The sequence below is a fragment of the Capricornis sumatraensis genome, chromosome 2 (genome assembly GCF_032405125.1).
Source record: "Capricornis sumatraensis isolate serow.1 chromosome 2, serow.2, whole genome shotgun sequence".
Classification (NCBI taxonomy): Eukaryota; Metazoa; Chordata; class Mammalia; order Artiodactyla; family Bovidae; genus Capricornis; species Capricornis sumatraensis.
Genome location: NC_091070.1, coordinates 207,323,010 through 207,349,695, shown reverse-complemented (window position 1 = coordinate 207,349,695; position 26,686 = coordinate 207,323,010). Strand labels below are relative to the sequence as shown.

At 42.0% G+C, this 26,686-nt stretch overlaps 1 protein-coding gene across 2 annotated transcripts in view; it reads left to right on the top strand.

Moving 5' to 3' along the window:
• MACF1 (microtubule actin crosslinking factor 1) overlaps positions 1–26,686 on the top strand; it is a 340,095-nt gene that overhangs the window by 200,864 nt on the left and 112,545 nt on the right. The window contains exons 29-42 of one of the 2 annotated variants that reach the window (XM_068966664.1): positions 657–850; positions 1,952–2,114; positions 2,846–2,929; positions 5,673–5,780; positions 5,965–6,063; positions 7,661–7,813; positions 8,118–8,206; positions 10,526–10,661; positions 14,380–19,737; positions 20,265–20,414; positions 21,749–21,964; positions 22,052–22,201; positions 24,002–24,235; positions 26,458–26,607. In XM_068966664.1, the coding sequence (XP_068822765.1) occupies positions 657–850; positions 1,952–2,114; positions 2,846–2,929; positions 5,673–5,780; positions 5,965–6,063; positions 7,661–7,813; positions 8,118–8,206; positions 10,526–10,661; positions 14,380–19,737; positions 20,265–20,414; positions 21,749–21,964; positions 22,052–22,201; positions 24,002–24,235; positions 26,458–26,607 (7,284 nt within the window). The remainder of the gene's footprint in view (positions 1–656; positions 851–1,951; positions 2,115–2,845; positions 2,930–5,672; positions 5,781–5,964; positions 6,064–7,660; positions 7,814–8,117; positions 8,207–10,525; positions 10,662–14,379; positions 19,738–20,264; positions 20,415–21,748; positions 21,965–22,051; positions 22,202–24,001; positions 24,236–26,457; positions 26,608–26,686) is intronic. The other variant, XM_068966665.1, reaches the window with a different exon arrangement.

Genomic DNA, 26,686 nt, shown 5'->3' with positions numbered 1-26,686 from the left:
TAGTTCCTAGTTTGACTTAACATACTCATTGCTTGGGGTTAGCAGAGAAATGCAGTTTTGGATGGCATGCCACTGATTAAAGTTTGCATTCAAATTAGGCAGAATATTATATTTAATGTCTTTTTATGTAGGTCCAAGGAAGAGAGGATCGAGACATATATCTGACTACGAAAGGGAGATAAAGGACTATGCTTCTCTATTTATTTTTTCCCTTTTCTCCCCAGTAAAGTCATAGTTTAATTGGATACAATCAATAGTTAGGCTGTAAGTTTGTAAATCACTTAGCTCTTACCTCCTTTGATGCTCAGAAGCAACTCTGTGAGGTGGCTAGAGGAGGGAATTTTACCTCTATGTACAGACAGAATACCAAGATTCAGATTGGCTAAGTGGCTTGTCATGGTTTCATAGCTTATAAGTGGTGGAGTCAGGTTTCAAACACTGAAGTTTCAAACAGGTTTCTTGCACTTTTCTCTACTGGTTGCCTAGTGTGCCTAAGGACTATGGAGGCATTTCTGGCGCAAACACTGTAGAGGCTGGGTTTGAATCACAGATGTAACATGGAGCCAGCTATAGACAATAACTTGTTTTGTTCCTTAGTCTGAGTCCTTTTTATCATGGAATATATTTAACCTGTTGCTCTGCTTATGTTTTTATAGCACTGGCTTAGTGATGCGAAGGACAAGAATTCAGTGTTTTCAGTCCTGGATGAGGAAATTGGCAAGGCCAAGGTGGTGGCAGAGCAGCTGAGCCGTCTGACCCCAGAGCGAAACCTGGATTTGGAGCGCTGTCAGGAGAAAGGTTCCCAGCTACAAGACCGTTGGCACCGGGTCATTGCCCAGCTTGAGACCCGGTGAGTGATAGCCCCATTCTTTTCTTCTCTAGGGTTCAGAAACTAGGTTTTAAATGAAAATAGAGTTATTTCTGTGTATGCTTATTTAAAGGCAGAGATTGGTCAGAATGTTGTCCAGAATGTATACTGTCACTTAATTTCACACTGTCACTTAATTTCTACCCCATCCTGGCTGATTCCTGCCTTTAAGTAAGCATACACTCACTGACTAGGGAACAGCTGTGTCCCCTGCAGTGGTAGCATGAGCCTTAACCACTGGACCACCAGGGGATTCTCTAGCTTTGATACTTAATATGAGTCATTATTCATAGTGGGGCTTTGCAGAATTTCTTACTTCCTTTTCATTCGCTAATTTAGTGTTTTTATCTGTTACTTGAGGTTCTGTTTTTGATGACTGATTTGAATAGGGAAGACAGAAAACCACCTATCTGAGGCCAGGCTAGTTAGGAAAATATATAGGGAGAGGGGTGATAGAGACTCATGTAAGTTTGGATTAATTCTCTATAATTGAATTATCATCCCAAGGCTGCTGCTAAGTCGCTTCAGTCGTGTCCGACTCTGTGCGACCCCAGAGACGGCAGTCCAGCAGGCTCCCCCGTCCCTGCTAGTGAGACTAATAGAAGTGGTATAAGAAGCTGTTACTGGAATTAACAGTAACTACTATTTTTCACCCACTCTACCCCTACTTTTCTCCCCAAGAAACCACAGTGAGTCATAAATCATGGCTGTACACTCTGACAGGTCCTCTATCACCAGGAGACCAAAGTGTACAGGCAGCGCTACCTTATTGGCAACCCCAGTAATCCTTGGCAACATAGGTGAAAAAATTGACAAGGATTATCACAGGATGCCAGGCTTCAGAGCAGTTTCCAGGTCAGCAGGGCATGCCTGGTTTCCACTTACTTCTCACCCACAGAATGCTGGGTAGATGCATAGCTCCCACTCAGTGTTGCATTGCTGTTCCCTCGAAATACAGATGTATTCATTCCTCTGTGGTCAAGCTCAGCTGGAGGCATGGCTGGGCTAAAGAGGGAACTGCCTTGTTTACTTAGTTGTATTTATACTAAGATATCTGATAGCAGTTTCCCTTTGCTTCTGCAGCCAATCTGAGCTAGAAAGTATCCAGGAAGTCCTGGGAGATTACCGAGCCTGCCATGGAACTCTCATCAAATGGATTGAGGAAACCACTGCCCAGCAGGAAATGATGAAGCCAGGCCAGGCTGAGGACAGCAGAGTACTCTCCGAGCAGCTCAGCCAGCAGACGGTGGGTGTGGCATGGCCCAGTGGAAGTCGCAGTTAACTTCCCCCCAAATGTCAAGACATTCTGAGCCCCTTCTGAAAAGGGTTCAAGCAGAATGGTCACTGGATACTGGTTTTGCATCCAATCTTGGAAGGCCCCTTCCAATCCTGAGTTCCTCTGAGTATATATTGAAAGCACTAGATGGTCAATATTGCATTTTGTTTTGCTAGGGTTAGAATATAGAAAATGAAAACCCAGGGAAGCTATGAGTTGAAGAAAATTATCTCATTCAAAGCTGTTTTTATATGTTGACATTTTGAGGGATGTTTTTTTGTTTTTGGCTTCCTTACTTGAGCCAATTACTTAATCTCTTAGTATTCTGCTTTCCACAGCAGTGCAATGCATATCGTCCATTACTTGTTCAACTGCCCTCATAAGGTTTTTGTAGTTAGGATTAAATGAAAAGATACATGTAAATTACTTAGAACAGTGATTTTCAAAGTGTTGACAGCCAGAGTAGCAGCTTCAGCATCACTTGGGAACATGTTAGAAATGAGAGTTCTCAGACTCGAACCGAAATCTATCGAGTCAGAAACTCTGGTGATGGGACCCAGCAATCTATGTTTTATCCAGTGTTCTAGGTGATTCTGACACAGCTAAGGTTTGAAAACCACTGCCGTAGAACATAATAAATGCTTACCTGTTTCAGTGATGATAATGACAATGATAAAAGGTTGTGATGTTTTGGTTCCTAGGAGCTGTTTGCAGAAATTGAGAGAAATCAGATGAAACTGGACCAGTGTCAAAAATTTTCCCAGCAATATTCCACCATTGTAAAGGTAATGCTGCCAGTCCTAAAAGTAACATAAATAGTCTCCAGCTTGAAGATCTGCGTGTCACTGGAGGTTTTGTTTTTGGACAAGCAAGCAGATCTCTTCTGCTCCATCTTTAAGTTAATGCAGGTGTGTTTGTCATGGCACATATTTGGGGATGCTCAGAGAGGTATCAGACAGAGATGAGTTTCAAGGAATCTCCATTTGACTCCTGAATGGGTGAATGACAGGCCTCTTAAACTTGCCATGTGAAAAACAGAATGTTTGGGTTTTCTTCTCAACACACTTCTCACTGTCTTGCATATCTCAGGAAATAGTGTCATCATTTTCCTTACTGCTGAGGCAAAAAAAGCCCAAAGAGTCATTCTTCATTCTTCTCTTCACCTTAAACCTTATGTTTAATAGCATTCTGGAACCTAGTTGGGTCCATCTTGCTGTGCTCCCGAATCTGACTGCGCCTCAGCACCCCTTCCCCCTGCCACCGCCCCCCCCAGGTTTGCATCTAAGTGAAGAACCTTCTGGAACTGCTCCAGTGCTCTGAGCTGCTCTCTCACTTCTGCTCCTGCGCACTCAGGCTCTTTTCCCACATAGTAGCCAGACTCACTTTGTAAGAACGTACCGCATATCATGGAACCTCAGACACTGTTGATTATGAGTTGCATTACTTTACACACTGCCCAAAAGGGGGAAACTCCACCAATTATTGCAAATGCCAAGTGAGACATTTTCCAATTTTAGCGATACTAAAATGTGAGGGAAATGTGTACCTTGCCATAGCTGAAACATGATAGATTGGATCCTGTCACTCCTGCTTGGTACTGTCTCATGACTTCTTGTCATACTCATACTGAAATTCTAAATTCTTTTATAGTTTATCAGGCTATGCAAGATCTGGCTCCCTACTCCCTATTTCTCTGATAAGGTCTTTAAAGAAAACTGACCTGAGATTCTTCTATATTGATTTGTTTATCATGTGCCTTCCCACTAGAATGGAAGTTCCAGGGGAGCGAAGTTTTTTCTGACTTGTTCCCCACTATGTGTGTAGCACTCAGAACAATGACAAACACATAGTAGGTGCTCAGCAAATAGTTTTTTAATGCATACATTTCTTTAGTTAATAACAGGAGACTTGGTATCACAAAGAATTGGGTTCAGATCCTAGCTTTGCCATATTCCAGGCTTAAGACTTTGAGCAAACATTTACCCCTTAGAGTTTCTGTTGCTATGTCTGCAAAATTATGAATAGTAGCTACCTCACTGAGTGGTTGCAAAGATTAAATGAGATAATTTATACATAGGACAATACCTCAAAATTAAAATACATTCAGTAAATGGTAGCACATGCTTTTATTTTTATTACTATTTGGTTGTTACTGCGACTGTGCTGAGTCGCTTCAATCGTGTGTGTCTCTTTGTGACCCCATGGACTGTAGCCCACCAGGCTCCTCTGTCCATGGGATTCTCCAGGCAAGAATACTGGAGTGGGTTGCCATGCACTTCTCCAGGGGATCTGCCTGACCCAGGGATCGAGCCGGTGTCTCCTGTAGCTTCTGCAGGCAGGTTCTTTAGCACTGAGCCACTGGTGAAGCTTTTTTTTTTTTTTCTTCAATAGACTGCTTAAGCACTCATTCAGTATTTTCCTCCTGCCTAGAATTTTCAAAGTTGACAACAGAAAGCAAAACATTCCAGGCAAAAGGAACTTCATAATTAAAGGCACAGAGGAATAAAATACAATGATTATATGAGGAAATAGCAAATTCTAGCTATCCTGGTATAGCTAGAAATTATAGCATACATGAGAAACGGTGATTATGAAAACTTAGAGAAGAGATTGGGATCAACCCATGAAAGGCCTTGTTCAGTTCCTTTGTCTTTACCATCTATTCTTGCTCCTCAAAATGTGGTCTTTGAACCAGGAGCATTGGGATCACTTGAAAACTGGTCAGAAATGCATAAACTGCATTTTAACAAGATCCCCAGGTGAATGTTGATATTTGAGGAGATCTGCTCTAAGTCATTGAAAACTTTCAAACAGGGAAATGAAGTTATCTTTTTAACTTTAGAAAAGTTATTCCAGTAGCATGACAGAAAATAAATTGGAGATGAGAGTCTAAGAAGGAGAATAGGAGGCTGTTGCAGCATCATGTGAGCCATGAAGAGGGCCTGGACCAGGGCAGCACTCTGAAAACTGCAGAGGAAGTGATACAATAGCATGGCGACAGGAAAAGAGCATTAGTTTAGGGATGGATGGAAGACTGATCCCAGTCCTGACTGTGTTGCTCACCCACTGAGTTCATTAGGGAGACTCACTTCCTGTCTCTGGGCCTCAGTCACCCTGTATGTGAGATGAAGGATGCAGTCAGCACTCAACAAATTGCCAACTCAGGAGTCTGCAGACCTGACCCACAGGCTAACTCCAGCTTGCCTGCCTATTTTATATGGCCCATGAGAAAAGGCTATTAAAAAAAAGTAATAGTAATACCTCACAACACATGAAAATTAAATGAACTTCAACTTGCAGTGTCTCTAAGTTGTGTTTTATCATACGCAGCCACACTCTTTCCTTTAGTTGCTGTCTACGGCTGCTTTCACTTGCAGTGGCAGAAGTGGGTAGATGGTACGGCCTTTTCAGAAAGTTTGCTAACCTCTGTGCTAGAGGATCATCACCATGGAAACGCTGCGGTGCTACTGCATGGTGTGTGTGAGCCCTAAGCCCGGCGTAAATGCAGTTCCGTGTGTTCCTCCCCAGGACTATGAATTACAGCTGATGACGTACAAGGCCTTTGTGGAATCGCAGCAGAAATCCCCGGGCAAGCGCCGTCGCATGCTCTCCTCTTCAGATGCCATCACGCAAGAGGTGAAAGGAGGGGGTGGGCAAGGATGTGTACACTGGCCTCAAAGAAGGATTTGCTCATCGGGGCCTTATGATTTGATTACTGTTGAGCATGTGACTTCATGAAAACTTCCTCTTTTTGTCAACTATTTAAATTGACTTTTTTGGCAGATAACTTATCTAAGTTGTGGTTTTTTTTTAATCATAGTTCATGGACTTAAGGACTCGCTACACAGCATTGGTGACCTTAACAACTCAGCATGTGAAATACATCAGTGATGCGCTCCGGCGGCTAGAGGAGGAGGAGGTGAGGACAGCTGGTTCTAGATCATCTTGAGAGTAGAATAAAAAATCCTGTACCTCATCTGTCAAGATTTAAAATGCACACACAGCTGACGTCCATTGTGTACTTTTCCCATGAAGTTGCTGGGTGCACTGCACCAGCAAAATAAAGAATTCTTGTACCCATGGGAACACAGGGTTAGGTTCCTGCCAACTTTTGGTCAGTGGATAACACACAACCTGGTTTTATGTGTGTTTTTGTTTAAAAGCACTTTACCTAATGCCTGTGTGCTAAGTCGCTTCAGCCGTGTCTGACTCTGTTACACCGTGGACTGTAGCCCACCAGGCTCCTCTGTCCATGGGATTCTCCAGGCAAGAATACTGGAGTGGGTTGTCATGCCCTTCTCCAGGACTTTACTTAATAAATCTTGCTGATTCACTAACACTGAACTCATATCTAAGAGAAGCATAACTCACACCTGAACAAGTCTTATTAAAGCGCATTTTCTCTCTAAGGCACATGACAACCTTCTAGTGAATAATGAGGACTGACTGTCTTGTGTCCAACACTCCCACTTCCAGGGTTTGTTATTATAGAAACATTATAAGCTTTAAGAAAGAGCTGTGGGGGCTTTCCCTGGTGGTCTAGCAGTTAAAACTCTGTGCTTCTACTGTAGGGGGCACAGGTTCAATCCCTGGTGGGGGAACGAAGATCCCACATGCCCTGTGGTATGGCCAATAAATAAATAAATTTAAAAAAAAAAAAGAAAGAGCTGTGAAGAAAGATCCTTAATAAAGCATAATTTGTTAAAGGAAATATTGGAGCTATCCAAATTCCATGTGATAGAATGCTATGAAACTGTTAAAAATAATGAAATAGATTTAAATGAACTGACATAGAAAGATACTTATAATACATCATTTGAAGAGAAAAAACAAGTTTGAGTTCTATGTATAATTATGATTTCAGGAAAAACAAGAGTGTGTACCACAGAGGTACCAAATGAGCGTAAAAACAAGTTTAGAAATATTCTGTATCAAACTCCTGAGGAAATGAGGTTAAAGGGACATATATTATGCATCTCAGATTGTTTGAATTTGCTGTAATGAGTATGCAGTCTTTCTGTAATTATAAAAATCTGTGTTTTTGCAAAATAAGTTTACTCATATTCAACAACTCTTACAAAAGAAGTGCTCTTGGAAACGTTAACCTGTGCCAACTTTTGCCTACATAAGTTGGCCAAAGATTTTCCTTTTGTCAGTACATACCTCATTTAATCTCTGTAGATGTCCATCTCTTCACTTGAAAATCTAAGAATTATGAAAATAAGATGCTATATGTGAAGGGCTTCTGAAAATTAGTAAATAACTATTGACTGCACATCCCATAGGAAAATAGCATGCTTTTCTAAGAAAAGTGCCAACCTAGGTATAATGAACTTAGCTATTAGTATCACACAGGCACTGGTGAACAATGGTGTGGGTGGGATAAATTATGTTTAACTTGGGGTTATTGGAGCTACTGATTGAGGTAACTTTCATGTCTTTATTTTAGGAACTCTGAATCGGGCCTGTCTAGTAAGACATTGACCGAGATACTGATTTTCTATTTCCTCTTCTAGAAAGTGGTAGAGGAGGAAAAACAGGAGCACGTGGAGAAGGTTAAAGAACTTTTGGGCTGGGTATCTATCCTAGCAAAGAATACACGAAGCAAAGCTACCTCACCCCAGACCAAAGAACCAACAGACATTGAAAAGGCTATTTTAGAACAGCAGGTGAGTGGAAGGTCCCTCTATCACTGCCTTGGTAGCATAATATGAGATTGCTCATTAGGTGGGATAATATAAGGTACATATGCGCCACTCAGGAATGATTATTATCTCAGTAAATGTTAGCTTCCAGGACTTAAAGAAACTGAAGAAGTCATCTTCTTTGTGTTTCTGCTTTCTAAATCACTCTAGATAGTGGTAATGAAAATCTTACCTAAGCTAGGTTTTTTCCCGAGGATTTTATTTTAAATGACTTTGGATTCTTCAGTTTCTTGGCCTCTGAAGTTTTCTCTTTTCTTCGACTACATAGGTTCTGGCAGAGGAGCTGACAACCAAGAGGGAGCAAGTCTCTGAGGCCGTTAAAACTTCACAGATCTTCTTGGCCAAGCACGGTCACAAGTGAGTCATAAATGAGACACAATGGCACCTGTAGAGGACTGGATCTTACTGACCAAAACTCAGGGTCACGATGAGAACTCAGGCTGGAGAAGTCAAGGTGGCAGGAGTCAGATTAGGAAGAACTTTGTAGTTCATGCTGAATTTGCATTTTATGTGTCAGGAGGGCTTTTGAACCTGGTCAGGCTGTTCGTAAAGGTTTCTAGAACAATTTCATAGAGAATGGATAGACACGAGGCACGAGTAGAGGCCTCAGCGAGCAGTTAAGAGGCTGTTCTGACAATACAGGCAAGAAATGATGAGGTGGAGAAGAGACAAAGATTCAAAAGACATTAAGGATGATAAACTTACAGCGCTTTGTGACAAATGAAAATGATCAGGTATAACTCCCAGGTTTCTGGCTTGGGCCACTGACATTTGGTGATGCTGCTAAATGAGATGGGGAATACAGGAGAGGGTGTGGCTTGAGGGGTAAGAAGGCCACTTTAGTTTCAGATATTATGAATCTGAAGAGCCCACAGGATATCAGAGGATAAACCTCTAATATGTATTGGAAAGTCCCTGATACATTACTTAGGCCCCAAGTGGTTCCACTAAAGTTGTCTAGTGGCAGCTATATGTGTAAATTTAGAATTTTTGAGAGAAATTTGAAGTGATAGAGATTAGCATAGTAAAAACCATGACTGGATTATCTTACAAGGGTTCAAGGGCTTCTCAGCCTATAAAGGAGCCTTAGAGGAGTAAGGGGAAATTATGAGTGAAATCTCAGAGCCCGGGGGAGAACAGAATTCCAAAAAGAAGGAAATGGTCAAAAGTCAAGTAAAGTAAGACATGGCTGTTAACTTTGGCATGTTGGAAGTTTTTGGTGACTCTGGTGAAAAGCTGGGGGATGATGTCAGATTTAGAGGAATGGGGAGCTCGTGAGGCAAGGAAGGTAGTGGTAGTGAAATTAGACTACTCTTCCGAGGAGCTTGTTGTGGGAAAGGAGAGAAATAATAGACCAAATACTCGGAGCAGAATTTATCATCAAGAGAGAGGTGTTTTTTTTTTTTTTCTTAAAAGATTGAAGGGACTTAACTGTGTTTATGGACTCTTGAGTCTCAAGGCCCGAAAGGGAGAGAAAAATTGATATCATGGAAGAGGGCTTGCAGAGCATGTAGAAGAGGATAAAATCCATCTGTGGGTAGAAAGTACAGACTTGAGTAGGAGTTGAGGCAGCTTTTCCTCTGAGGTCTGGGGAAAAGGAGATTAGGGAAGATATGGATACAGGTAAATATACCAGAAGTAAAGTCAGAAATTAAGAGAATTAGTGCCCAGTGGTCTGTATTTTCTCTTTGAAATAGGTAAAGAGGTTGTTTGCTGAAAGTTAGAGTGGGCGCCCAGAGGATTGTCAGGAAGCATTGAAGTCTGGTAGTGGTTGGACCAGGAGGACTTCTACATGATTTTGGAATCCCCCCAGTAGATACACTTGGTCTGCAGGTGGGATCAGAGAAGTCAAAGGGTTTGATTGATCTGGGTTTGGAGTCTTGTTAGTGAGGAAAGGGTGCAAGGGTAACAGCGAGGGATTGATCAAGAAGATGGACTGTGTGGGCTTTAATGAGAAGAAAAGATAATAGATGGATTAAGAGAAATGGAGAGGTCAAGGAAGGTTTGGTAAATGGACAGGTAGTTTTAAGATGAATCATAAGATTCAGTCTCAGAAACACAATGTATCGATAGAATGAGAAAAGGAACTTGCAGAATTCACCAGATTCAAGAAAAGGGTCTGAAGAAAATCTGGTAAAATACTAAAGTTTGGGAAAGTTGGGTAGTTAGGTAATGAGTACATGAGTTTGCTGTATCCTTCTCTTTTGTCTCTTTAAGATATTTCATTTTTAAAAGAGAAGAGATATGAGTAAAGGAAGAAAGCTAGCCAGGTAGGATTATAACCAGAAGTTATAATCAGATAGTAGATTCTTGAAGTTTAAAATGTCAGAAGTGGAATAGTTTTAGAGGATGGCAGCATCTAAGTATGGATGAGGCTGAAGTGGCCTGCAGGCCATTTGGATCGGGAGGTTTGCTGGACTACAGGAATAGAGTGTCAGATGATTGGTGGCATGAGCATTGACATTAGCAAGAATCATGACTCACTCTGAGACAGACAGGAAAACCGTGAGCTAGATGCCAAAGTGTTCAGTGAGTATGGGAGACTGACCAGGTAATCCATCATAAACAGTGACAAAGAAGAATACTATCCAAGGGGGAGATGTCATTTTGAAACAATAGAGGAGAATTGGGGAAGAGGTCTTTCTCTAAAGGAGCTTTAAATGCTTCATCTTCTAGGCTGTCCGAAAAAGAGAAAGAACAGATATCTGAGCAATTGAATGCCCTCAGTAAGACTTACCATGACCTTTGTGAAGGTTCAGCAAACCAGCTTCAGCAACTCCAGAGCCAGCTGGCCCAACAGACAGAACAAAAGGTACTTTGAGTTTTTCTCTCCAGGTGTTGGAAAGGTACCTTGGGAACAGTATGACTGCAGCTTTGCTGATTGAGAGTCATGATCACTAGCTTTCCATGACCAGTGTGACTTAATTTTTAACCTCACCATAGCAGCCATTTGTCTCGTGTTTCTTTACTGGGGTTCCATGATGTGTTGGTCAGTCAGAACCACTAGACGGTGCATATGGCTAATCCTTTAGACCTGCTTCACCATTGTGTCATCTTGCATTTTGTGGCAGACCACAGTCAAGGAGAACCTGAGTTTTGTGTCATATCTGATGAGAAGGCAACATGGTTACTCTGTGGCATTGTCACTCGAAAGACAGCAGGGAGTTCTGAATATTGGGAAGTAAGGGCAGTGGACCTCTTCCCCCTGCCCCCCATACTTTTTTTTCCCCTATCTACTAAATAAATGAGAAATGTCAATTTCCAAAACAAACTGGTGAATTAGCTGCACTGACTGAGACGCTGGTTCCCCTTATCCATAGTCACCCCATCATGTGACATGTTTACCAGTTACCACCGTGTTCATTGCCTGGACTACATGGAAGTTGTTATGTTCCTGCTGGTTGTCCTGAGTTCTTCCTGGATACTTGTGTGTATATGTAAACTTACCATATGATATACATGTGTCTCTGGGACATATATGTGTGTTTGCCTGCTTATTTCCTGTGTTGTGAAGCAATGGCCAAATTCTGTGAGGCAATTTAAGCTCCTGTGGCAATCAGATTTGGTCTAGATAATGCTCAAAATTATATTTAGGCAAAATATGCTTTGACTCTGATCCTGAAATGTGTATAGCAGGAGCTGGAATTGTAAAGGCCACAATGTAGAACCGGCTGTGATTTATTTGAGAGCAGATTTCCAAAATGAACATGCTGGTTTAGCACTCTGTTTGTGAGGTAACCCACTTCTAATGGCTCATTGCTTCACCATATACGGGAGTACATGAAGAGTTTTAACAAAGTTGCTTGCTGAGAACACCCAGTTCTCATTTTGAAAGGTTAAGAAAGGGGAGAAGGAAAGCAAGAGAGTCGAGCTGCTGAGCACCTCTACATTGAGCATGATGTGCCCCTGTTACCGTTTGTGTGTTTCATGTGAAGTACTGTTCTGATTAACTGACATCCTTGCTTACAAGTTTAACTAACCCTTTGGAGTTTAAGCACAAATGCACAAAGGGAAAAGAGGACGACCTGTTTGGGGTTCTTTTTTGCAAAAAACAAACAGTCGCATGCTGGACGCTAACACCAAGCTTACACTGTGTGTGCGATACGGCTGAGCTGCTCCATAAGGCTCTCTCTCTTATCTGCCCAAGGCACACCCTGCAACTCTGGTAAGTAGAGCCTTTTATGTTTTCTTTCCTCTTCTCCCTCTATCATCTTCTGCTCGTGTAGGTCAGAATGCTCGTGTTTGGTGGGGCCGAAATGAATTTCTCTGGATCATATCCCAGCTCAGTGATTCTTGCCTGTCCTCCAATTATGAGGGTGTTAGAAGGAACAGTCTTTTCTCTTTGGCTAGACTGTGGACCTTTTTCCAATACAAGCATGTCTGAGAGTCTATGAACTCACAGAAGAAATTAGACATCTCTCAAAGAATCTCTTTCTTTGTCATATTGTCTGCTTCTTAATAGCCTTTATATGAATTTTGTAAATGGAATTTTTCATATATTTCAGAGTCGCATACCACAGTGGGATTTTCCCTTCAGTCCCTACAGACCAGATAGTTAGTAGATTCACATAACATATGTGTACCTTATGCAAGTTGAACTCTACATCCTGGGTCAAAAAACAAAAGGAGAATGAAGAATAACACATAATATTTTAAATAGTGTGAAGAATTCTCAGTTATTCCATTATTTGAACAAACATAGTACGATGAAGATGCAGCCCAGATCTGGCTCCTCATCTGCTATCTTTTCTCCATCTCTGATATTATGCAGCTAATCCAGCTCGAAATTCTAAGGGCGTATTCTTAAAATCTGGGCAAAGTAGGTTAATGATTTTAAGGATTTCCTTACTGTTTATCAGTTTATTCATCAAATGTTTCTTGCACTGCTGATACTAGGCCTAGACATCCAATGGGCAAAGCACCTACTTTTATGGAGTTTGCTTCTCACCGAGACAGAAATGAATTGCATTATATGGGAGGCAAGGAGGTGACTGACAGTTGTTTCAGTAAAATCTTCCATGGATAAGGACGAATAAGTAATACTGATCAAAGAGGGACAGATATAAGCATGTATGGAAGATGAAGATGCTGAACACTAACAAGAGGAAGTAGAAAGTTGGAGAGTGATAAAAGCGATGTGTTCTGAGTGGTAAAACACTTGAATGACTTAACTTCTGAATAACATTCTGCCTGGAAAGGCTTCAAAATAGGAATTCTTCACAAACTGTTTTGAGGCTTTTTTATAAGGGTGGTGTTGCCAGTGTGTAAAGCTGGCCTTATTCTGTGTCCTTAGTACTGAACTCCTTTGTCAGATGGAACTCTACTGTGCTTCCTCTTCCTGCTCCCCTGGATCTATCTGACTGGCAAGAAAGTAGAGTAGCTTGAAATTTAGAGTCAGTGCTTGGTTTGATTCTGGAACTCACTTGTTCTGTGACCTTGGACAAGTTACCTAATCTCTGTGTACCTCATTTTCTTATCCGCAGACTAAAAATTAATTGCCTTCATAGGATTGTTGTGAGGATTAAATGTCACTGCTTAATAAATATTTTAAAGTGAAGTTGCTCAGTCGTGTCCGACTCTTTGCAACCCCATGGACTGTAACCTACCAGGCTTCTCAGTCCATGGGATTTTCCAGGCAAGAGTACTGGAGTGGGTTGCCATTTCCTTCTCCAGGGATCTTCCCGACCCAGGGAGCGAACCTGAGTCTCCTGCATTGTAGGCAGACGCTCTACCCTCTGAGCCAGGAGGGAAGCATATAAATATATTAAGTGCCTAGTAAATAGTAGCCATCATTGTGATGACTGTATTACCTGTTCAAGCCTGGACTAGAGGAAAATTTATTAGTGGTTTCAGAGTCAAGGGACCTTAGTCTGCTCCTTCCTTGACTTGCTGCTTCCAATTCCTAGAGCTAATTTAACTCAGAGCTGTTGCCATGGCAAATGCTAGCATTGGCCACCAAACATATGGCCACCCTAGTTGCTAAACACCTGCCTGAGTAACATACACAGGGCCATCTATGAAGCTGCACAGCTGTTGTGTGGCTCTTGGGCTGCATATATCTGTCTTCTGACCCCATGGATTGATCCCGCTGAACTCCTCAGCAGGGAAGTGCTACTTCAAGAGTCTTCTGCGTGGATTGCAACCCTGAGAAGTTGTTATGTGAGGTCGAATTCTCACTTTGGGGGAACTGGTATGTCTGTAAGAGCCTTTTTGGTGATTTAGTCTTAGAAATAGCTGTCTCCTCACTTTCACTGCTTGCTACTTTGTAGAGCTTGTCACTCAGATACGCTTAATGCTACCATCCCTTGGGTACTCTGTAGACTTCTGTCTATGTTAAACATTCTATAGGTTAGAAAAAATCTTTTATAGTATTAACACTGCCAGGCTTCAGGATGTTTCCTACAGGTTGGGACTCATCTCAGGCTGGGTTTTTCTTGTGGTCGGAATTTGATATACTGTAGTTCTTTGAATGACTCCTTTCAACAATTGTGCTTCTCTGATTCATTGTTCTTGTTCGTTTTTTCTTGTAGGGCTGCAGAGCAGTGGCTGGGGTGATTGACCTAGGCACAGTGGAGATATTTCCCATCTTCAGAGCAATGCAAAAGGGCCTCATTGACCAAGACACAGGCCTGGTGCTCCTGGAATCCCAGGTTATCCTGTCTGGCCTCATTGCCCCTGAGACCTGTGAAAACCTGTCTTTGGAGGAGGGCCTAGCCAGAAACCTCATTAATCCTCAGATGTACCAGCAGCTCCAAGAGCTACAGGATGCCCTGTCCTTAATCAGCAGGCTCACTGAAAACAAAGGCCCTCTTTCTGTGGCAGAAGCAATTGAAAAGAAAATAATCAGTGAGAAAGTTGGACTGAAAATCTTAGAAGCTCACCTGGCAACTGGAGGTTTCAGTCTCCCCAATGATGAGAACTGTATTAACCTAGAGGAGGCTTTTCACCAAGGCCTCATTTCTGCATGGCTTCACTCAGGGTTAGAGTCCCACCTGAGATCATCCAAGAACTTGATAGACCCAAACACAGCTGAGAAAATAGATTTACTGGATCTGATGCAGAGATGTATTGTCCACCAGGAATCAGGATTGAAATTGCTGCCTGTCAAGCAGTTGGCAGGGGGAATGGTGAGCTTGAAATCAGGCCGGAAGGTTAGTATTTTCCGTGCTGTTCAGGAAGGGCTGATAGATAGGCAGGTTACTGTCCGGCTGCTGGAAGCTCAGCTTTTTGCTGGAGGCATAGTGGATCCAAGAACAGGACACAGACTTACAGTGGGAGAGGCTGTGAGACATAACTTGATTGACCAAGATATGGCCTGTGCTCTCCTCATAAGGCAGCTTCAGACAGGAGGGATCATAGATACTCTCACTGGGCATAGGCTGACAGTGGATGAAGCAGTGAGCCATGATCTGGTAACTGCTAAGATTGCCCTTGTGATTCTGGAGTCCCTTTGGTCATTCATGGGGTTGCTATGGCCTGAGTCTGGAGAGATTCTCCCAATTACAGATGCCCTGGAACAAGGTATTGTGTCTACAGAACTAGCTCATAAAATCCTTAGTGACCGACAGCATATTAAAGCCATATTTCTGCCAGCAACTACAGAGATTTGGTCCTGGGAAAAAGCAATTGAAAATGGTGTGTTAGACAGAAGTCTTGCTGATAACTTGAAGTCAGTTAGCATCCCCGATGTGATGCCCCACATGCAATTAGCAGACTCTTTAGAACAAGGCAAGTTGAACACAAATCCTGGAGCAGCAGGTGTGCTGGGTAGCACAGGCCAAACGGAGGGTGCCACAAGCCACAACGAGAAGCTGCTGTTTCAACTGATGACTCACAGCTATATTAATGTGAGGGATGGGCAGCGGCTGCTCCTGTTGGACAATGAGCTGATAGAGGCACTAACAGCAAGAGGTGATCAAACAGGTCCTCCAGAAGTGTTTGGAAGTGGGCATCAGAGGCTAGAAGCTGCTGAGAAATTACAAGAAGCAGTGAATGTGAAAATGACGGAAACTTTCCGCGATGAGCTGAGTGTGAGGTCACATGAGTTCCAATTTTCTTCTCAAAGCAAAGAAGATGCCGATCAGGTGAATTGCACTGAAGCAAAAGGCAAAAAGATCATTGTAGAAACAGAATGCTCTTCTATAGAGAACCCCCAAATGGACCTATTTGTAGGGCAACAAAAAGTGGGAAATCCAAATGTCGATACTTTGAAGGTCATAGATAAAGTCAAATCAGAGTTTAAAAGACAGTTGTTTGGTAGCAAAAAGGAAGAACAAATAGAAGTGTCTACCAGAGAAAATGTCAATAGAGAATTTCTCCTTACAGTACCTCCTGAGAAAGCAGAGGATGTGACTGTGGTGGAGGACAAAACCCTGCTTTCTGCTGAGTCACTGAAAGAAGAACGGCAGATTCTCAGAAGGACTTCCTCGATGGGTCAGAAAGAGCAAGCAGACACACTTGAAACTGAGTGTCCTCTAGGTGAAACTGGAAGACCTCTCATAAAAGCCCGAAGCAGAAAGTCACAACTTCAGGTCGCGAAAACTCTAGCTTTAGAATCGGAACTCAGGTCTGAAAAGGATAAGAATATTCATTCTCTGGACAAGAAGAAAGCATTAAGTAAGTCACCTCTGAGTAGGGATGACCATCCACAAAGTCCAGAAAGTCTCAGTGTGGCAGGCGGTAGCAGTATGATGACAGACAAGGAAGCTGATGGCAGTGAAACTCCCCTGCCAGGCAGTGCTGCTTCAGAATTGCTTGAGGAGGCTGCCTTGAGTACACTAGCTGCACAGTTAGTAGAGGGCGGTATCCTTCATGAACAGACAGGCCAAAAGCTCTTACTAAGTGAAGCAATAGCCCGAGGCCTTGTGCCCAGTCACACTGCTGTGAAACTTATGGGAAAGATGAACATGTTTCGGGGATTCTTTGACTCTCAGACCTGTGAGTCTTTGACAACAGAAGAAGTCATTGATGAAGGTCTGATGGATGAGAAGTTGTTGCACAATGTCCTCGTGGCAGACAAAGCTATAAGTGGTGTCTTAGACCCTCATACCCACACGCTGTGCTCTGTGAAGGAAGCAGTTGCCATTGGACTTCTTGACACACAAACAGCCACCAGAATTTTAGAGGGGCAGGTGGTGACTGGTGGAATCATTGACCTGAAACGAGGCAAAAAGGTTTCAGTAACTTTAGCCTCAAATCTTGGCTTGGTGGACAGTGCTGACCAGCCAGAGCTTATAAAACTGGAGAAAGCTTCCAAAGGCAGAGATGCTGAAAACACAGTTAGGGAGAGATTAATTAGCTTACAAATGGAAACAACTGGAATTATGGACCCTGACAGCAAAGCCCCTGTAACAGTCATGCAGTCCATTGACAGAGGACTTTTGGAGAGAGGTGAGGCCATTCAGTTGTTGACAAAGCAGGTGGTAGATGGAGGTATCATTCACCATATATCTGGAGTGAGACTTTCTGTTGATAATGCCTTTAAGCATGGCATCATTGATGAAGACTTAGCCAAGGAACTCAGAAAAGTTGAGACCTTAAGCCTCCGTCAGTTCTCTCATCCTGAAACAAAGGAAACTATTTCCCTCTCCGAAGCCATGAAATTAGATCTTGTAACGCCGGACCTGAAGAGAGAAATCCAAGAAATGCAGGCCTTCACTGGAAGCTTTGTAGATCTCATTTCTGGCCAGCAATTGACCCTGGCAGAAGCTGAAAAGGAAGGACGATTAACTAATAAAGCAACACTGTCTTCAGAAATGATGAATGGGATTATAGATCCTGAGAGTTACAGAATTGTTCCCTATTCAGAATTAGTAAAAAAGTGTAAAATTGATATTGAATCTGGGCAAAGATATCTAGAAGTAATCCCCTTTTCAGACGTTAAAGATGGAGCGAGTGACAAAGTACTTACATTGTCTCAAGCAATTAAGCTTGGAAAAGTAGACTTTGCAGCTACGCTGAAGATTCTGGAAGCCCAGGCAAATGCTGGGGGAATCATAGACCCTGCCACAGGAAAAAGATTGACATTGGCATCAGCTCTGGAACAGAAACTAGTAGATGAAAACATGGTCAGAATTATTGCATCTCGGCAGGTATTGGATGGAGGAATTATTGACATGTTCACTAATCAGAGAGTGACTTTAAAGGAAGCTATAGAGAAAAGACTTATCAGTCCTGAACTGGCAACTATAATCCAAGTAGATACATTTAAGTCTGGTGATCACCAGGCTCACGTTGAAAGGCAAGATGGAATTGAAGTATGTGAAATAAAGAAGGAATTTCTAAGAAAGGAAATGTTAATTGCTCATAGTCAGCCTGCTGAAATGAGTTGTGGTAAAGGAGAAAGTGAGAAATTATTTCAAATTGAAAACCAGTCTGCACAAAAAAACATTGAAGTGAGAGTTTCTAATGGGGAGGAGGCAAACAAGAGCAGGGAAATTTCATTAAAGGGATTGGAATGCGATGACCAAAATAAGAGATCTTCTCCAGATGCTAAGGAATCTTTGGGGGTCATAATTCCTAGTGATGGTAAAGGTAAATCACTGGGCCAAGATTCAGAGACATATCTTCAATCAGAAATTTGTGATTTTAACCCCAAAGAGGTGGCTTATACAACTATGGGGAAAAATACAAACAAAGAGCAAGAAATTATAGTACAAACAGAAATTATTTCTCATATGAAACAGCCTGTACCAGGTCTAGATTCTAAAGAAGTAAGGGAAAGCCAAGGAGGAATTATTTCAGAAGTGCAAGAGTCAAATCATGAAACTTTAGACAAATTGCTAATTCAGCAGGTTATACCGAAACCAATGAAAACCACGGAGAAGGTTAAGAGAGGGAAGAAGATTGTAGAAGAACATGTCAAGACCCGCAGACCAGCAGCTCTTTCAGAAGAAAAGCTGAATCAGGAAACTGCCACTAGTGATGACCAGGACTCCAGTGTAGAGAATCAATGTATGGAGATAACTGCACGGGAAAAAGGGAAGGAAACTGACAAGGATCTGGGCTTTTCTGTTGTTGGTGAAACTGAAGACTCTTCTTCCCAAATAAAACCCAAAGGAATTTCTGTAAGAAATCAAGATGCTTTAACCTCCTTCAACTCTAATCAAGTCAGTGAATCTCAAGAAATTATTGTTGGGATCTCCTCTTTGATCCCAAGGCCTGAAGGATTGCACTACCAGGAACCGGTTGGAGGAGTCCAAGTTGCAGACACAGCCGCAGTTTTCACAACAGACAAGTCTTTCCAAGGAACCACCAGACAGGAGGCCAATTATCATCAAGATTCTTGTGTTACTTTTAAGATTAGGCAAACCAAAGATCTGACTTTCTTATCTAATGAATATAAAGAAAAATCATACCAAGAAGTACCTTTTGACTCAACAAGCACTGTTAAATTGGAAGAAATTAGAGTAGGCTCCAAAGAAGTCAGTAATCTGGAATTCTCAGACAGAAAGGACCTTCATCCTCAGGACAACAAAAGTGATCGTGAACATGGCAGAATTCTTGATTCTAAAATAGTGACAACTCAGGAAATACCTGGAGAGGAATCTCTACGAATGTCAAATCTTATAGTTACAGGTGCAGAAGTAGGGTCCTTTGAAGGCATAGTGACTCAGAGGGTTCCCAGAGTCTCGGTGTCCCTTCTCCCAGAGAAGCTGTCCAGAGAGGTGTCTCAAAACGATAGTACAGGACAGCAGGAAGCCACCATTAGTCCTATTCCAGACACCAGTGAAGAGGAGATGGTGCCCCCAGTATCATGCCCCACAATGAAGATGGATGAGAAGACACCACAGGAGAAGCTCAGAGCGAGCCCTGGCAGCGAACAGACCCCCTTGATGACTGTACCAGGGGGAGCGAGTGTGAACCCGGAGCCCTTCAGAGCTACTAAAGTAAGTTACCCAGTGGTGTATTTGTGCGTGTGTGTGTACTTGTTATGGCTAATTTCATGCTAAAACTCTTGACTGGATACTGAGTTTTCATAGGTATGATTAATTGTGTATATACATCTACTTAAGGACAACGAGAGGATTCTCTAAGATATAACTTAGTTTATTGTCATCTGTTTGTAACATAATTGTTGGAAAATTAGGTAGTAGCCCTGAATGTCTTTCTGAAATTTGCAAGGGTATCATTGAAGCTAAGTTAAAATACTGAGGTTATGGTACCTGAAGTCAGAAGAGGTTTTTGCTAAAATGATGCTTATAGATTGATAATCTTCAGCTTGTGCTCCTTGAGGAAATAATGAATTGCTTTTCTGTCTATTGATTTGAGACAATTTAGATAAAATAACACAATTTATTTCATTCCATGCAATGTGTAGTAAAAATTTCTATTCTGTTCTATGACCCTGTCTGCTTTAAAGGCAGACTTAAAGGAGAATGTCAGATTTGAGTGAGTTTTCTTTTTGGCTCCACAGAATGTATTTACCCGGCAGCTCTGCCTAGAACATGATGAGAAGTTGGTATCCTATCTGTCTCTTTTACGGGACATTGAAATGAGGACCAAGCAGATTCAACCTCTAGAGCTCAACCTGGTGGAGCTCCAGGATCTGCTGTGTCAGGCCAAGGTAGGTTCCCAGAGACTTCCTCCAGGCCCATCAGCTTGGGAAAAGGAGAGAAGACACCACAAGAGAAGCTTCTGAAGAAAGAAGAACATGTTCAAAAGCGCTGCTATTTAATGGACAAAAAGTAGATTCGAAATAATTAGAGATCTATGAAGGACAGCATGGGGTACTAGTCTCAGAAACCAAAGCATAGGAGACTAAGGGAGTATCAGAGACAGTGGGCAGGATTAGATACTGGTCAGCAGTATTAGATACAGTAGGGGGACTGAGTACAGCAAAGACTAAAAGTGGGATTCAGTGGCTGAGAGTTACCGGGCACCCTGATAAGAACAGCTACAGTCGAGTGATGGGATATAAACCAGATGGCAATGAGAATAAACAGGATGTTGGAAGGTGGAGACAATTAATGTAGGTCATGCTTTCCAGAAGCTTGGTAATGCAGGCAAGGAAAGAGAGGTAGGACGCTAGCTAGAGGAGATGTATTGGAAGAGGAATGTTTTGAGTGGATTTTTAGGCTAAGGAGAAAGAACCAATAGAAAAGGAGAACTTGAAGTTAGGGAAGAGAATAAATGATCACTGATGGAATGAGGTCCCTGAGACATGGAAAGACGTAGACACAGACAGCCTTGAGTGGGAGGAGGAGTAACTCCTTCACTGCAGCTGGAGGCTGAGCATTGTCGCAGGGTTGGAGTTGTGAGGAGCACAGAGATTGTAGAGGTTTACCAGCTCTCTCTGTCCAGAGGGTGGCCTTGGGCAGGATGGCTGAAGGGGAGGTGAGGATGATGCCCAAAGAACTACCAGGCTCTTCTACAGCTTGTTTCTGGCTTCTCTGCTGAGGAGCAGAATATTGAGGAATAGCTGGGTAGAAAAGCTGGCTTGGGGTATTTTTATGTTCTTTGGTTCCACGCGCTTGAACTTCAGAGTGGAAGAGTTGTCCTTTGGTTGACTTATTTATTGCATCACATTATTTAAAGCATAATGACACTCTTGGAGAGGTAGCAAGTTATAGAGCAAGAAGCATTGCCCTGAGTCAGAAAACCTGATTGCAAGTCTGGGCTCTACTGCTTATCAGCTGGGTGACCTCAGGGAAAAACAGATGCACATTTTTAAGCACTGAGGCATCTGTCCTATAAATTCAGGATTATGATGTCTGCTCTGCCTCCGCAAGAATGATTGATTGTGAGAACAACAGAAAAACTAATGAAGGTCTATAAAAACATTTTATAAGCCCTAAAGCCTGTGTAAACGTGGTGACAGAATAATGTGTTTATAGGTGATTCTAAGACAGCAAGATTTCTAGTCTTGATTTTGGAGGTAACTCCAGTTTATGCCCTCAGGTATTAGACAAGGAGCTAAAGGATCTGTCCACGGTGGTGAGCCAGGAATTAGAGTGTGTGGATCAGATTATCATCAACCAGCCTCAGGAAGTCCCAGCTCAACTGCTGAAGGCGCTAGAAAAAGATGCCAAGAATCTTCAAAAGTCCCTCAGCTCTGTGAGTGATACCTGGGGTTCCAGACTGCTCCACCTCCAGAGTGCCTTGGAAGGACAGAAGGTAGCTTCTTGTTTTTATTTACAAAGGCTCACAGAGTCTGGGCAGGCTTGGAGAGTTTTATCATCTAACTTGCCATTTATTTCTTAGACTAGAGTGTTAAATCAGTATGAACAGCTGGAAGGCAGACTTCAAGATCTGAGAGCCTGGGTTGGCAATACCCATGCTATTCTGAACAGCAAGCAATATGACAGTGACACGGATGCTGACAGCCTGAATCACCGCCTCCAACGGTGTGAGGTGAGCGCACCGCCAGCTCTCAAGCATGTTTTATTTGCCCTTTTGTGTTGTCTTAATCTTATGTCTCTGCTAGGCAGACCAGTATCTGTACTTGCCTTTCTTAGAAAGTGTGACTTTCCATTTGAGAAATAAAAAGTCTTTGTGAACTTTTCCTGTAAAGGACCAGATAGTGAATATTTTAGGTCTTGCCTGTGACTTGTTTCTGTGGCAGTTGTTCATCTCTGCTGCAGAAACATGAAAGCCGCCATACGCAGCATATGAACAAATGGTTGTAGACATGTTGCAGTAAAACTTTATTTACAACACCGGATGACGGGCAAGTCTGGCTTGGGGAGTGTAGATGACCAACCCCTCGTCTTGAGAGGTGGTTTTCTTCTTGTTAAACTCCAAGTTAATTGATTGTTTTTTGTAAGTCAGTGAGAGAAAAAGTTAAAGATTCTGAGATATATTTGAGCTGAGGATTCTCCTGCCCCCAACGCTGTTGTTTCTTTTGAATTATACTTAATATCAGATAATGCTCACATTGGTTTAGCCACCTTCTGCTATAGCTATTCCTCTAATTCTTTCTGAAGTCAGAGCAGGACTAGATATGTTCCCTCCTATTCCAGCCTCTCCCAGTCTTGGGAGGTACAGACCTAAATGCTGTCTGTGGTCAGGTTTCCCTTGTATGCATCCTTGCCCCTCTTTATCTTGCAAGAGTTGACTTGCCTTCTGCTTTTGTACCCTTTAATCCAAATACACCGATGGAGGAATGAGTAACAGACTTTGTTCACTGACAAGAGTTTTGAAAGAAGCAAGGGTGAGAAAAATTCCTGTGACATAGTATGAAATATAAAAACACAGAGCACCTCCTATATTGGTGTCCTTGCCTAGTTATAAATTATATGAATTCCATTATGGGGAGAGAGCCACAATCTAAGCCTCATTTTCCTAGTGAGTTTCCCAAATCCATGTGTTCACAGACAAAGGAAGTATAGTCATATGATAAAAATGCAGGTAGTCCTCCTACAAGCCCGCTTTGCAGGATTGCTGACTGCTCCCAATTTCAAAGTGATGGACATGCAGATATCTTACTTGTTTTTATGGTTTTTTAATTGCATCCAGTATAACGTGGGTAATGATTACTAAAAATTTGTGGGAATATTGCATGCTTTTTAATTGTCTAAAAGCAGATAAATTCTAGTGTTTAGGCAGTTTTTTACTGCTTTATCTGACTGTAATCCTTTACAGTTTTAAAATGTGTAATGTGTTTAACATTTTTGTACAGTTTTAAATGTATAACATATGTAACTATTTAAAAGTCAAATTTTAGTGAACCACTAAGAAATTGAATATTTTCTTATTTCTGGTTTACCAGTATCTCAGGGCTAGACAAATACAAATAGTTATTTGAACCTAATAAAATACAATTAGATCTATCTCAGACCAAAAATTCATGCTATACTTTCCAAAGTATAGCATGTTTTCACAGATACTTGGGATTAGCAGTGCTATAATTCTGTTAATATAAATAATGGAAAGTGTAGTGCACTTAGAAATCAGTGGCTGATTTAATTTACTGTTCCTTTAATTACAGTTAAAGGAAACCTAGCTATAATATGTGAGGACTCTGGAGAGGCCAGAAGTGAGAGAGACTTCCATTGTGGGTTGGCCCTGGAAATAATCAGTGTCACTTTTAAAAATACAGGAAATTAACTTCTGTTTGATAATGTTGATTCTTTGATTAGAACCAACAGTTTCTGCTTCTATAGAGAATTAGAAGTTTCTTTTCTCTTTTCTTCCTTTGCCCATTTCTCTTAGGACTTGAAACAACCCATGGCTGAGAGGAAATCTCAACTGGATGCACTTGCCTTTGATATTCAGTTCTTGATCTCTGAGCATGCCCAGGACTTGTCTCCTCAGCAGAACCGGCAGATGCTGAGGCTTCTGAATGAACTGCAGAGGTCCTTCCAGGACCTTGTAGAAGAGACTGCAGCTCAGGGGGATGCCTTGCGGGACCGTCTTCAACGAATGGAGCAGGCTGCCCAGGTCAAGGTCAGACTGAACCAGCGGCTGGGCTCAGTTGGTCCCTGGGAAGTCCTCTGTTTTTGGGTTTTCTGGCCAGACTCTGTCTGTCATGATTCCAGGAGCCTGTGTTTACCAGTGTTGATTGGTCCGGGCCAGTTTGGTTCTGGTCCTGGAGACAGCTGTTTTGACTGCCTTTCTTGCTGTGTTTCTGGTTTTATGTATGCGTGAGAGAATATGTGTGTTTACGTGAGTATGCACGTGCAAGGTGTTTTCTTCTTAGTTAGACTCTATTGTAACTGTGTCTCATTGTCTCTGACTTGGAAATGAGAATTTTATCCCCAGCCTGTCTTTCCCCTACTCTCCCTCAGTATTCTTTTGAGGGCTGTTAGGAGCGGTTAGATACTCTGAGCTCTTGAGAAGAATGGTCCTGAAGTTAGTTTTATACTGAGGCTTTTCAGATGATTAACAGTAAGATTCCTTGACCACCTTCAGACAGCTGACAAAAAAGATTTTTATCAGAATCATATTAATTCTTTAGCACCTTTGAAAATTTATTTTCTGGCACCTTTTTTCACACTGTTGTTTCTAGTGCTTATTCAGTTGTGGAAAACTGTAGAAGCAACATTGGTAAACTTTGCAGGCAGCCAGGAGGCTAATCATCTCACCACCTTCTATCACAACCCTCTTGTTGTAGAACTCAACATAATTGCATGGTAACGTCGTAACCTTAGAATACCAAGAATGATGCTTATGCCATTCTTCTGTATGAATAATAAATTGAAATTCAGCAAGATAGTATTAGAATTGTTATCACCAGTAAAACTGTCTCAGTGTCTCTTTTATTAAATATTGTGCATAGTAGAATTGAGCTTTTGAGTCAGGCTTAAAGGATATTTAGTGAAGTCTGTATGTCCCTTGTTACTGCTTAGTTGTTTCAACTATATTAAAATTGAAGTAAGATAGTAATGAAATATGATAGGTTGCCCTCTAAATCTGGAAATTTGCAGTGTCCTCACTTGGATTTCATACAGCTTGGTGTAGCTTATGGATAATTAATGTAAGAGCAAAGGTCTGGGCCACCTTAAAATACAGCCCACATCCAGGGTAGGCCCCTGAGCTGCAGAAGATGGTCCAGTTGCATGTGAACATTCTCTTTAAGCGTGTAATTAATTCCACATTTATTAACCTTATTATTGTCAGAAATGCTCTGCTTCTCTCTATATTTGCCCTGAATGCATGTGTTTGTCTATGTGTTAACTTGTTTGCTTTGCTTTTTTCAGATTCAGTCTGCACCCATCCTAACCCATGAAGATCCCGTTTTACAGCTGAAGAGCTCTTAGGAGTTCTCTTCCAGAGCCTTTCTATTTGTCCTAAAGCGGGGGAGAGAGGGCCAATTTGGGCACCTGTTTGTAAGTGCAGGTGACTCAAAATGCCATCAGAAGGTAGAAACTGGTGGAAAAATGGTCTTAGAAGGATGATCAGGAGAACACATCATGCTCAATTGCTCAGTCAGGTGCTTCAGCGTCATGTGACTGAGAGGTCTGGAAAAGGATCAGGCACAGAAGCAAATCCCTGCTCCCCTCGGGCCGGCTTTTCTCTTGGCTATTGGTGTAGACACCTGAAGGACAGAGCCCATTGCTATTCTTGGGCACTTCCCTTCTCAAAATAGTCAAGCCCCTCACGCCTGGCAAGTAATCATTCCATTTAATGGGTGTCTGCATTCGTGAGACATTTGATTTATATAAAGTCAGATTAATTATTAAGAAGCTCAATTAGCTTATAAATTATCCAGTTTCTTGATTTTTCCTCCTAGTCCAGTCCTTCTAATTTTCCATATTATGACTTCATATGTAGTCATATGTATCATCCAGTTCCTGTAGAAGTGATCAGAGCCTGTCATTTATTATCATACCCAGTATCATCTATGGATTTTAAGCATCTAGGCTCTCTCTTCTCCATTTCCATGGATAATACACAGTCTGGCCAAACGAGCTTCCAAACCAAAACCTCAGAGCATTCTCACCTGAAATCACTCCTAATTGTAATTCAGGCCATAGATCTAGACCAATAGACTGTCCAAATGAGGGGAACTTTCTGAATATGATTTCTGTGCCTTTTCCTGCTCTAGTCTCCCACCAACTTTTCCATCCTTGTGATATAACCTTCCTGTTTTACATTTCAGGGAGTTATCTTATATTTATAAAATGAGAATCATTAATTATCTCTTGGCCCCTTTGCATTTTAATTAGACCCTGCAGAAACAACAAAATACCTGTCACCAGAAACTGGAGGATCTTTGCAGCTGGGTGGGACAGGCAGAAAGAGCATTGGCTGGCCATCAGGGTAGAGCCACCCAGCAGGATCTCTTTGCTTTGCAGAAGAACCAAAGTGACCTGAAGGTCAGTAAGAGTTAACTCACTTTTTTTATTCCTTCAGCAAGTAGTTAGAAAGGCTTGCTATGTGCCAGGCCCAGTGACT